Source organism: Myxocyprinus asiaticus, chromosome 29 (assembly GCF_019703515.2).
Source record: "Myxocyprinus asiaticus isolate MX2 ecotype Aquarium Trade chromosome 29, UBuf_Myxa_2, whole genome shotgun sequence".
NCBI classification, from domain to species: Eukaryota; Metazoa; Chordata; class Actinopteri; order Cypriniformes; family Catostomidae; genus Myxocyprinus; species Myxocyprinus asiaticus.
In genome coordinates this window covers 27,856,042-27,869,622 of record NC_059372.1, presented here as the reverse complement: position 1 = coordinate 27,869,622, position 13,581 = coordinate 27,856,042, and the positions used below count along the sequence as shown (strand labels likewise).

General features: G+C 39.7%; 1 protein-coding gene across 1 annotated transcript; it reads right to left on the bottom strand.

The window, feature by feature from the left end:
- Positions 1-880: 880 nt before the first annotated feature.
- LOC127420114 (NF-kappa-B essential modulator-like) lies at positions 881-13,333 on the bottom strand. The gene is made up of 14 exons (XM_051662115.1): positions 13,063-13,333; positions 12,163-12,350; positions 11,769-12,061; positions 11,606-11,677; positions 7,326-7,505; positions 6,790-6,851; positions 6,265-6,367; positions 4,577-4,692; positions 2,825-2,977; positions 2,647-2,737; positions 2,313-2,456; positions 2,029-2,165; positions 1,698-1,771; positions 881-1,544 (listed from the first exon to the last, which is right to left on the bottom strand). Exons 2-14 carry the CDS (start codon positions 12,344-12,346, stop codon positions 1,381-1,383), a joined length of 1,773 nt encoding a protein of 590 aa, XP_051518075.1. The 5' UTR covers positions 12,347-12,350; positions 13,063-13,333; the 3' UTR covers positions 881-1,380.
- Positions 13,334-13,581: the final 248 nt, after the last annotated feature.

Sequence of the window (13,581 nt, the reverse complement as noted above, 5' to 3'; positions counted from 1 at the left end):
GACGGTTGGTGCACGGACTGTGGGTGGTTCGTGGGCGTGCCGTCTGAGCAGACAACGGCTGTATCTCGTTTGTAAGGCTGCATGCTAGGTAGGACGCGTCCTTTGAAGGCTGCAGTATACCGAGTGTCCTCCTTTAAACAAGTCTCGTTTAAACGAGATGGAAACGGAACGTAACATGGTTGCTATGACAGCACGTCACTCTTTAACAAGCGCGAGCGCTTTGAGTGAGAAGGGAACAAAGTCCCTTTAGAAGGGAATGTATGAGATACATTTTAGGAGAGTTATAATGATGTAAAGAGAAAAGAAAATAGATTTTACACGTGTACTTTTAGTCTAATACTTTATTTTAATTATATATTAATATAACTATACATATTATATAAACTGCACCCATCTACTGAGGTACTTAAACTTGGGAATTAACATTCCTTGCGTTTGAACATCATATTTACGGGCAAATTGGCGTCATTTTTTTTTTTTTTAGACATTTCCGTTGAAGCAAATAATTGTGGGTTATGAGTGCCCACGAAGGTTACACCTCATGCATCCTCCGAATTCCCGTGAAAGAAGGTCGCATTTGAAGTGTCCTGCTCGCTTTTCTGAAACGAGACAGCCTCGATGACGTATGCGGCTGACAAACGTGACCTCCGGAGGACGCAGCCTTCCAAATGAGACACATCCTACGTGTAGGAATTCTGTAGAACTCCAAATAAACACAGCATGTGAAAAGAGGTTACCTTCTAGATACGACTGTTCGGATGGCTGTTTAAAAAATGTTTATTTTTGCAATTCTGTTTGGTAAAGCAGAAATGACACACTTCATCTTTAATTGTGCAAATACTTTTTTGGGACACTATGTGCAAAGAATCAAATCATAAGATGTTCATAACATTCATACTTTTATTTCTTTAAATTTCTCCATAACAATAGTCTGTACAAAGTTGTTTTTTCCATATTCACTTTGGCTAATATTACACAATATTAATACAGGCCAGCATGAATCCTCAAGAGAGCATACATCCAGAGAAACAAATACCACAGGTATAAAAGAAACATTGTCACTGTCAGATGTGTGCAGACGTAAAGCAGACACAAACAATCACACATGCAGTACATTAGACTATGCAGACACAGAAAGGCAGCACAGATGAGCTTTACCTACACTAAATGTACTGGAACATGGTGGCAGCTCTATAACCACAAAGATAAAAATATCTGCTATGTGTCTACTTTAACAAGTCACTCTGCAGCAGAAGCAAATGTTCAATGTTTTCAGATTGTTCTCGTCTTCTTGTCTTTAGCATGTTCTAGGTGTCTTTTTTTTTATTTTTTAAAAGAGTTCACACAGATGTTAAGAGAACACCTGAACCTCTCATCCTCTCACTGGATACAGTCCATGACGTGAATTTGCAGGGTGTCCATGTCCGGAGCCTTGTACATACATTTGGGGCAGCGATAATCAGGCAGCTCTTCTTGATCGTCTTCTCTTCTGCGTGCAGATGGAGGTTGGGCTGGGTTGAACATGGCTGCTCCTTGGAAGGGTGCTTATAAAACATTTCAAATTAAGACCCCAAGCAATATAAAGAGTAGAATACTATACTGCACTAATCAAAGACTATAATAATTTAGTTAGATAATAAGAGACTCCTTTAGGGAAAAATAAAGGAATGAAAAACATGGATTGGTGTATGTTTTACCAGCTGCAGGTGGGAGAAGTGGTCGAGGCCTGTAGTCCTCCAAATGCCTCTGTTGCATCTCCTCTATGCGAGCTCTGTGAGGTAACATGCACATATAACCCATAAAAATGTTAATCTTACATTAATATTGAAAGACGATGGACAAAATTACTATAGGATTCTCTAACTAGATACGAGAATAGCAAGTTCCCAATTTTTGTATTTTAAAGCTGATCTAGAATCAGTTTTGTCAATTTTGTTGTGATAGAGGTTATGAGCGGTGTGTAAACGCTTCACAAAGCAGAAGCATATTAAGTAAACAAATATTGTGGTTTTCACTCTCAACTCCTACCGTGAGGTTCCCTCCAGTTTGAGTCTATCTATCTCGGCCATTGCCTTTGTAAGCTCCTCCTGCAGCTCCTCTTTCTTCTGATTCAGTTTCTCTCTGGCTTCCCTCTCAGCCAGAAAGTCCATTTTGTAGATCTCCGCCTGCAAAAGAACATGTTTGTAATTGTGTTTGTGCACAAATAAATGTAAGGTTTTACAACAGTGAATGACTTATGCAATTATTAGCAGATCATATGAATGAGGAACTGTGTAAAGTTAACATGACTGGAGAGGTGTACATGTGTTCACCTGAGCAGTTAGCACTGGTATAGTCTCTAAAGTAGCTCTCAGCTGCTCAGTTTCTTCCTTGAGTTTATCGATGAGGTCCTGTTTCAAAGCGAGAGCTTTCTCTGCCTCTGCTAACCTGTTAGCCAGTGTATCTGCCTCACCGCTCTGCAATGGAAATACCACACACTCTTTCCATTAACATACTTATAATCACAAACCATGCACTGTCCTATTTAAAAAGGTGCCGCAACACAAACATTAGTGAAACAATTTTCTAGTCTGGGGCATGTAAATCTGAAATACAGAAATGTTTAAGCTTTTTTTTAATTTTTTATAAATGTACCAAATCACTTACCCGGTGATTAGCTTGCTTTTCACTTTTAAGCTTGTTGTCGTAATCCTGAAACAGGCATGTGTATGCATGCTGGAGCTGGGCCAGCTTCCTCCTGAGGAAGAAAACCAGAAACTGTGTTACAACTGTAACAAGGAAAAAAGTTGTCATTGGTATGGGCCTCTCCATCAGCAGAACTGACCTCTCCTCTACGATGACGAGCCTCTCGTTCTTCAGTGCAGTTTCCAGGTTCTGTGTCTGCAGCAGAAGATTGTCCACCGTCACACTGTGCTGCTTTTTCTGCTGCTCTATCTCTCGCTCTAAAGTCTGCAAGCGTTCTGTCTTCTTGCCCAGCCTAGAAGAGTACAGTAAACAGGCCTTGTATCCACAGCGGCTCATTCTCATATACAACACTGGCACAAAACAAAGTTTATTCCAATTTAGGCAATAAAATTAGGGTTCCCACTCTTTTCAAGGCACAATTTTCCAGGACATTTCCAGGATATTTTATGTGCCCAACAAGTGTAATATTTAAGCAAAAACACATGCCTCCATTTAAATCGTGCTTTTATTTGGGCATTTCTGTGTGTTTTTGATGGTAGTTTCTCACCTCCAGATAAGCAGTTCGCTACATGACCCAGTGTGATTATTAATCCCCATAAAGCTGGGTTTTAAATATATAAATACATGGTCTGCATGCACAGCGCACTTCAGAGTGCTCCGCTCTCTGTCATCTTACACACACAAGATCATACATGATGATCATGATGAGGTGTTTTCAGTGTACAAGTGGCTGGCTTTACACATTCATTTTAAAGCGTGCATCACTTGCAGATTATATACAGTATTTGCTTAATTAAATCACAGATTTTTGGAGTTTAATTATCCCACAAGGACATATCGCAATTTTTATTTAATTAATTGTGCATTCAGACAAACTTTTGTCCTAATATGTAATATTCCATGATATTGTGTTTTATAGCTAATGCCATTTTTATGACTAGATTCAATGATTCAGTCAGTGTTGTATGTGGTAACCGCAGTATACGCAGACTCCGATCATTGAATTATTGAATATTAATTCACATCTCGAGGTATGAAGACCGAATCACCAGGTTACAAACTCAGGATGTTGATTCATTTTCAAAAAAAATCAGTGGCCGTCCGCCAAATGTTTTTGTGGTTAACATAACAGCAATGTTGGAACGAATTGTTTTTATTTTGTACTATATCAATACTTAAACTATTTAGTCGGAGCAGATGAGCAGAGAAAGTATCTGACAGGGATTCGTTTATGGCAGTTAACCACTGACAGTTAACACATCTGCCGGCAGTGACAAATTGATAAAAGATTTAGCATCTTTGTTTTATTTGTTTTATTTTATTTTTTTACATATCACAAAAACCTTCTTAGACACGCAGTCAAACAGTTCTATAATACCAAAATATTTTCCAGGACAAATAATTATTTTCCAGGATATTTCGGTATTTTTCTCATTTTCCATGACTTTTCCATGTCTGGAAAACTGCACTGCAAAATCCCAGGTTTTCCAGGATGTGTGGGAACCCTAAAAATACATCTAAATTTTTCAGCCTTTTGACAATATTCAATATACAGTACATCTTGATATTTATTTATCTACTCTGATTTGGCTTAAAATGGAGACTTTTGCCAAGTAGATTCAAAATGTTTAATGTAAGAACTAAAACCGGTAAAAATCATGATCAAGGCATGTTTTCCACATAAAATATGATTTAATTTTCATGTATATGCAGCAATATAACAAAGTAATAAATAGAAATAATTATCTATATGTATTTTTACACAATTATTTCAATATATGAAACATGCCTAGCAGAGGATTCTGTGGAATTTATTTTTACGAATTAGTGTATATCCAATAGATCGATCAGCCCTTAACACACATACATGAAGATGTTGAGATTCACTTACTTATCCTCTAAATGTCGTCTCTCTGCTTCACTCTTCTCTAGCCAGTTTTGTCGTTCATTTAGCTCACCGAAAAGAGACGTGACTTGAGCTCTCAGAGCTTCACTCTCCTTTGTCAGCTACAAATATAAAGACAGTGACTTACTCATCCAACTCTACAGTAACTTCTAATATTACACAACATACATACAGCTGAAGTGGCATTTGCCAGATGAAACAAAAGCTGTTCCAAAACCTAGTGATCTGCCTACCTAGACAGCATTTTAATACATCAAAGGAACATTCCTGATGCTCCTTGACTCTTCCAAAATGTAAGCAGCAACATAATACCGATTTATAAGATACCTAATTTTGGCCAAATTCTAAGGCAAAAACTCAGTGGGAAAAAAAAATCATCCAAGATGGCTGATGGAGAGAAATTAGAAAATTACTAAATACAATTAATTCAATACTGAGAGTATCAATAGAAATAGTTCCATCTAATAATAATGCATCATTTTTTAGTTTTGATTACAATTTTGACAATTAATTTCACCAAATATTTTGTGCTTATTAGAGTATTGCATCATTAGCTTAGCAACATGCTAACAGCAACCTTTAAGACAAACGCACCACCCTGCATTTGCTGGTGGACACTATACAACTGATTGCACACTGGGTGTATCAACTACACAACCATTTGTCCCCCATTGAGGCCCTGTGTACACCAGGTATTAAGAGGCATTTTTGGCGAACTGATGTCAAGTGTAGAAGCGAAAACACATCACCGTTACACCTGGTCGTCTCTTTTGACCACTTGTGTTCGGATTTCGAGGGGAAAGACTCTGATTTCATGATGACATAAATCAATAATTATGTAAGTGTATTACTAAATGATTAAGCGCAAAATAGTAAAAGTAAAAGAAAGCACTACAAAGCTCTGTACTGGCACACAGTTTCTCATAATTATACTTTGTGGCAGTGGGGGCGTGGTCAAGCGTCCATCCGGAGAGAGAGAAAGCGGTAAGGGCACTTGCACCTGAGCTAGTTTATGTTGAACACCGGTCTCTAATTACAGTGAGCATGGGGAGAGCGGCATAAAAGCAGCCACGCCACCAGCAGAGTGGAGAGAGTGTCTGGCACAAGGAAGGCCACGGTGCTCCTGAAGCTGTTACATTTAATCTGTTATGTTTATGAAGCTGATGTGTTTAAGTGACTACGTGCCTGTGAAGCTGATGAGTTTGTGAAGTTATAAAGCATTAAAGTGGCTGATTAAAAGTCCTACATGAGTCTGGAAAAACCTGCTTCCCTGTGTTCTCCTTCCCTTCTGCTGTGAAGCTGCTCTACATACTTGCATTTAATAGAAGTGCAAACATGACTTTAAGAGCAGATTTCTGAGTTATTTTAGTGGAATACATGTATTAACTGAGCTTCTGATGTGCGTGCTTCTCATATCTGTGTCCCTGCATGTTGATACCAGATACACTAAATCATTTTGTGAAGTTCTTGTGCATGCACATGTATTCATTTTGTCAGATGGATATTTCCCATTTAAAAATGTAACATTTATACTGTTGTTTTATTAGGCCACACTCCACTGATGTGTATGTGTGTGTTTGATAATGTGTTTGAAGTTTACCAATTCCAAAACAGTTTTAGACAGTTCACTAGGTTTTGGAACAGAGTTGAAGGTTTTATCTGTGCTTGTGTACCTGAACGAAGTCCTTCTCCTTCTGTTTGAGAAGAGCTTCAGTTCTGTCTCTCTGAACAGAGTTCTTCTGAAGGCAGTCCAGCTTCTCCTGGAGCTCCCTGTATCTACACCACAGAAAAGACAGAAACACCACTAACTGCCCAGCTTACTATAAGTTCACATCTAAATACTACTTTCATTCCAGTGAAAGACACCATGCTATATCAACACCAATGAGGGGGATGAACATTCATGCACACATTCAATGACATCCAGATCCCCTCACCTGCCCTGTGTAGCCTGAAGCTGCTCTGTTAGTTTGCCCAAGTGAGAGCTAAGCAGATACATCGGTTAAGGCATTAAGACAGAGAAAACAGAAATCCAAAACCATTCATATTAAATTAGAAAAGTGAAGCGGGACACCCCTTGAGATTTATTGCCGAGCATGCAGAGCTGAGTAAGTATAACTAGGTTTCCCCTGCATTATCAGGCCATTATAAATCTGTAATGTGAGAGAGATCATGGTAAATTGAATGTGTGATGGTACCTTTCTGCAGGAACAGTTAGAGTGCACGTCTGTTGCACTGACTCTTCAGAAACAGCACTATTCTGTTAAGAAAAGGAGGCAAATCAGCCATTTCTTCATCAACTAAACCAAAATGAACAAACATCTACTAAACCAGAGCATTTATGCACTATATTTGCACTTGTAAAACATTAAAGAATAAAGTCTTAGATATAAATGTATTAGCATATGGGTAATTGACATGACATTTCAAGTAGTGACTTTTATAAATATTATTCATGTGATTTTATGACCAAATATTAAAAGCCTACACTGTATATTTAAAAATGCATTTGTCACACTCCAGAACCATGCACGTAACTGAAAAAAGCTAAAGGTGATTAAAAATTAAAATAAATGGTCTCCAGTAACAATATCTAAAATAAACACTTTCTTACACATACTGTATATATAAATTTTAACCTAAAATCTTGATGTTGAAAAAAGTTTATGGACATCAATTACCCATATGCTAAATCTAATTGCTGCAATACACATACGTATACTAAATGTTCTACCTGAGCAAGTTTGGAGCGTAACTGCTCCACGGTGGCGAGAAGGTTTTCCCTCTCTTTTTCACTTTCTGTTTTCTCCTTCTCCAGTTCCTCATTCCTCCTCCTCAGTGCTCTCATCCCTTCATCCATCTTCTCTTTGTGGCTTTTTAGCAGTTTTAGAAATTCATTAGAGCCCTCAGCAGGCTGAAGAGTCGAGAGATGGAAGATTTGGAAAGGATGAAGGAAAAGATCAAACTACCACTGACCAGCTGATTTTTAACATTACCACTGAAACACAGATTTTAGCTTCAAGGATGTATAAGGGTCAAACAGACTAGTCGACTATAACTAACATAGTCGAATAACATACCTGAAATGGACTAGTTGCTTACCATGTGATTTATAAAATGGCATCTGTAAATAATACAGCAGGTGTGGAGCCCAGTGGCTCTGCACTCAAAAAGTGAAGTGGGTCAATTGTACTTTGATAAAGATCACATAAATGCTACATTAACCTGAAATATATGCAGGTTCGCCCACAATCTAGCTGGCTATCTAATGGTTGACAAACATTTTTTTTATTATTACATATGACTAGCTAACACCCATTACATGGTAGTGAACTGACTCAATTGTGAAAAATGGTAATATGTTAGGCTATGATACTAAAGAAATATTATTTTTCAACATCTGCACGGCCTTGGCAATCAGCAACATTGTTTCAGTGGCAAATTATTGCATTTTGATGAAAGATCAAGAAAACAAACAATTTCTTTAGAAAAATGTGCATAGATGAATCCTGTGCATTAAAGTCTGTATGAAGTCAACATTTTCCCTATTTATTTTCTTAATGCATGTTCAAAATTTGACCTCGTAATCTTTAATAAAAATGTAATAACTTGCTCTTCAGCTGATATGACTGACTCCAATCTGTTGACGTATGTGGGTCCCACTCGGCAGTTAAGTCAACAGCCAAAAGTTTAGTCAGTTTTAAAGGCCCAGGTATACTTAGTTTTTGCGCGTTCTGGATCAGATTGCGCCCGGCCGACCGCGTTGCCTTTGTTAGTATACTTTTCTTACCACGAGTGAACACGTTTGATGCATGTGCATAGAGTCAATGGCCAGCGCATGCGCAGACAACGCGCACAGACAAAGACTGCGTGCGTGAGTCAAGAAAATCTAGGCAGCGTGCGGTCAAGCCCCACGCATCATGCATACTGTACACGGAGCGATTAGCAACATAAACCCTGCCCCTTCAACATCTCATGTACAAAAACCTGCCGTCGAAGCTGCAAACGCAGAGATGGTGAGGTGGTTTATTTTTGGTTGTTGTCCTCCCATAACCCTGTTCTCTACCACAAATTACCTTGGTTATGGGCCCACTGGCTTGAATTTGTACATTTTGTAAAAAAAAAAAAGTGTAGCGTTAAAAATTAACAAAAGAAATTCATTTCTGTTCCAACCCCATTACTCTGTGAAACAAATGACCTCTTGCATTCCAAGACATACAGAGGGGGCTGATAGTGATCTATCAGCCTATTGGCTGAGGTGTTTGTATATTTGGGGACTGCAAATGGTCAAAACTTGAGTGCAGTGGGAGTTAAAGGTGGTCTGCTGATTGGTCAGTTTAAATGTCTCTGGTCTGGTTCTGGTCACATGGTCAAGGAAAGGATAAAACAGGATCATGACTTATGCTCGGGGCTCGCTCTTCTTGGCTCTGGCTCTTCTCTCTGGGCTCTGCAATAAGGCAAGACTCTAGCTCTCCATGGCATCTCTCTCTCTTTCTATCCTCCATTCTCTCTTACTCAGGTATTATGCATACTCATTACATAACCAGCCAACAAACACAGCCCATCGCATTCTTTGCTAACAATGAGGCTGGAGCCATTATACAAGCCAATGCAGATGAATGAGAAACAAGTGAGTAAAAATCACATATGTCAATGTTTTAAATCGCAATACACTAAATATAAAGAGAAAAAAGAACTCTTACTCGTGCTGTACATCCTGAAAAAGAGCTGCATTAAAAATATAAACTCCAGCAACTTTCCTCTCATTCAGCTCCCGTGTGCAATTTCTATTCAGAAGTGATCATCCTTATGCCCTATTCCCTTGAAAGACAATTAACCATCCACTGTAAGTGCTTCAGAGGGCTAACAGTTGATAACAGCCATTCACAACTCACTTTTTAAGTGATTGTTTTCGGAAATTATGTTTAGAACGATCCTACAGCATGGATTGCGTTCCAATTGAAATGCCCTGCAAAGGCATTATCAGCTAAGGTTAAAACACAGCCACGTGTGCTGATCAGATGAAGGGGAGATGGGGGTCCCGTACGACATACCTTCTCCTCTCGGTCAACAGATCCTGATCCTCGCTCATTCAGTGAAGGCCGTATTCGTTCAGTGGGTCACACCAATTATATGCTCCTTCACAGCCCACACATGATTGCTATTGGCTTGAGCTATAGTCAATCTTTACAGGCATGAAAAGCCACCAAAGCAATCTCGCACTTCAAACAAGAGCTCACTGGCTTTGAGAGGGAGAGCCGTCAGTGAACGTGAAATATTAGTCAGTGTATGGAGGTGAACATGAATTATTCATTTACTTCAAAGATTAGTTCAAAAAGACTTCACAATTGCGTGTAGTGTTGAAAATGTGCAGCTGACTGGGGCTAGTGCAAGAATGTTTTTTTTTTTTATTTGGAATGCCCAATGTGCTTTTTAAGTCCTTGTGGTCGCACAGTGATTTGCCTCAGTCCGGGTGGCGGAAGACGAATCCCAGTTGCCTCTGTGTCTGAGACCGTCAATCCACGCATCTTATTGTGTGGCTTGTTGAGCGCGTTGCCATGGAGACATAGCACGTGTGGAGGCTTCATGCCATCCACCGCGGCAACCACACTCAACTCACCACGCGCCCCACCAAGAACAAACCACTTTATAGAGACCACGAGGAGGTTACCCATGTGACTCTACCCTCCCTAGCAACTGGGCCAATTGATTGCTTTGGAGACCTGGCTGGAGTCACTCAGCACGCCCTGGGATTTGAACTAGTGAACTCCAAGGGTGATAGCCAGCGTATTTTACCACTGAGCTACCCAGGCCCCCTAGTGTACGAATGTTAATGAAAAATGACATTTAAGCAGCGGTACTCATAATTTTAAATTGAATGCATACATGGGAAACACTGTCTTCTGAAATACAATTTTTTTCAACATTTTGAAGTACACTGGCATTTAGATTCCCTTAAAGCTAATAGATATAGATCAAAAGCATAAAACTTTAATTTTGATTACACAGGTTTTCAAGACCAGAGACATTTATTACAGTAAATAGAGTTAATTTTGATTTTATTGATTAAATCATTTTCAACGAGGAAAGACCTACCACATCCAACATGAGTAGGCTTGGGATCGATGCCTTTTCCCACACCGATAATCAGTGATCTTCCCGATGATTATCGATATATATATATATATATATAGGGATTTCTTTTCAGATATAAATAGGGCTGCACATTGCACAAAGGTCTTTGTCTCTTCAGACATATTTCTCAAACTTGAAAATGTGTGTGTGTGTGCTTCAGTAAACAGAGGCGAACTGAGTGTATTGGAAAGCACACAAATTGGGCTTTTAATTTAAATGTCGGTTAATTTCGGGGGCCTGGGTAGCTCAGCAAGTAAAGACGCTGACTACCACACCTGGAGTCGCAAGTTCAAATCCAGGGCGTGCTGAGTAACTCCAGTCAGGCTTCCTAAGCAACCAATTGGCCCGGTTGCTAGAGTGGGTAGAGTCACTTTGGGTTATCCTCCTCGTGGTCGCTATAATGTGGTTCTCACTCTCGGTGGGGCACGTGGTGAGTAGTGCGTGGATGCTGCGGAGAATAGCATGAAGCCTCCATACGCGCTAGGTCTCCGCGGTAAAACGCTCAACAAGCCACGTGATAAGATGCACGGATTGACGTCTCAGACACGGAGGCAACTGAGATTCGTCCTCGCCACCCGGATTGAAGTGAGTCACTACGCTACCACGAGGACTTAGAGCATTGGGAATTGGGCATTCCAAATTGGGGAGAAATGTGAGAGAAAAAAAAAATGTCAGGTAATTTCAATATATCGATGCCAATAATCAATATTTTTCGACATCCCTAAACATGAGCCACAAAAGTCTGCATTAGTAAAACTATTCTGTCACTCACACTAATGTTAAATATAAATTTACTAAAGCCTCAGATGACAAACATACACAAATTACTTACTTGGACACATTTTCCCATTACAAATATTTAGAATTATGGTACATTACCAAACTTTGTGGGATTGTGTGTCTGTCAGTGTCTCCTTCAGCTCGATCTGTCAGAGCAGCTTCATTTAATAACTGTGGAATGAAATACAAAGGAAAATATTAACTTTACCGATGAGCATTCAATTCTTTTAAAAGTGTATCTGGCTGTAAAAAGGAAACGTACTTCTGGTGTGTCCATGAGGGCATTTTTTTCTGTATTAGTGCACTTTAGCTCTTGGGCCTGACCTTGACTTCCAGTCTCTTTAGAGAAGTCAACACTTTGACTTCCTGTTTGACTGATAGTGTGGTTGAGCTGCCCTAACAAGCTCTGGTTTTCCTGCACCAGTCGCTGCACTAGGGCTCTGGCCTCACGAAATCTACAACTCAGGAACTCTCGTTCCTCCCTAGACCTCCTCTGCCATCCCGCCATTTCTTCACATCTCTCCTTTAGAGCATCATTGCTTCGCTTCAGCACCTCTGTGGACCATTTAACATTTCATACATTCAGCCAGAATTCATGTATTGTATTCAGTAAATGAGAGGCACAGAGTCTGGCACCAACCACACTGTAGTCTCACCTCGAAGCTGGTTATTATCTGTGAGGAGTCGGTGAACCACCTCATTTCCTGCTAATTCAGGAGGGACCCTCAGAGATCCCTGTGAACTGGCCATCAGTGACCCCTGACCGCCGGCCCCAACAGTTTCCTCTCCAGTCAGCTCCTGCTGCAGAGTGCAACCCCCTGACGGCTGCGGCTGGACCATGGCTCTAAGAGAAGACAAACCAATAATAAACATTTATTTAATGCTTGCCTTTACTACGGATTGGTGTTTGACTGTTGATGAAAACACAAGTCACAATTTTACATAATCCAATATCCAATTCGAAAGTGCAAGATTAATCCCGCTTTCAGTCACAAAGCAAAACCTTTTTTTTTTTTTTTTTTTAAAAGGCCACATCTAGGCTCCAGATCGTATTAACGTTAATAAATGTATATTTTACACCATCACAGTACTGATTTCACATATTGACTCCAGATCGTATTAACGTTAATAAATGTATATTTTACACCATCACAGTACTGATTTCACATATTGACTCCAGATCGTATTAACGTTAATAAATATATATTTTACACCATCACAGTACTGATTTCACCTTGTTTCTCAGTGCGGTCCACTATCGAAAAAAAATACACACTTCAAAGAAACAGTGAGGACTAATATTAAGCTGTTATTAATATTTCATCGTCAGATTGAACATCCTTCGACAGTACAAGAGGTTGAATTTAATTACGACTTAAAAATGTTTTGTTTACAGGCTCGTGACAGCGTTCATCTAACTCCACGACTAGCATCAGTTTGTTAAATACCTTTCAGTAATAAAAAAACACACCAAAATAACATGCTTCAATGGGTTAAGATATACATAAATGTTGTAATAAGCATAACGTATGATGTAACTGGAGGGCAAATATTACCTTCTTTAACCCGTCAACAGTGTTTTAACTCTGCGCTAACACATATCCGCTTTAAGGAGACAATCCGGATGACATCTGCCAAAACAACACGGCCCGGTAAATATTCAACCACAGGCGCACAGCTCGGCCAACATCTTCAATCTCCCCGGGCTGGCAGTATCAAGATTGACCAAGTAAATCAGATTAAAAGTATCTACAGAAGCTCAGACAGGGGCAGACTGTCGAGGAATTCCCCCGCGGTACTTCCGCGCTTGATTACACAGCGCGCTGTTTCCGGGTAGTGGAATTATGGGAAGACATATGACCGTTAAGTAATTTGTGCATTCAGCACTGGTGTGATGTTACAGGGGCGTTGGAACTGTTTGAAAAGTGGGGGATTTTAAAAATCTCACCAGCGTCTCTTCACAGTTCCACGCAGTTTTAAAAGGCCTTTTAAACTCATCTAGGCTATTTCATCCACATTCTGGCTAACCTGCACTGCAGTGTAATCTTCAATCCTCACCTCGTCATCACCTTCAT

Bases quoted from the DNA above. Each gene is read 5' to 3' on its own strand.
- LOC127420114 (XM_051662115.1), bottom strand. From the start codon at position 12,346: ATGGTCCAGCCGCAGCCGTCAGGGGGTTGCACTCTGCAGCAGGAGCTG. The intron at 6,368-6,789 runs GTACCATCACAC...TCTGTGGTGTAG, and splicing joins CTAACTGTTCCTGCAGAAAG to ATACAGGGAGCTCCAGGAGA. The intron at 2,978-4,576 runs GTAAGTGAATCT...GTACTCTTCTAG, and splicing joins AGACGACATTTAGAGGATAA to GCTGGGCAAGAAGACAGAAC.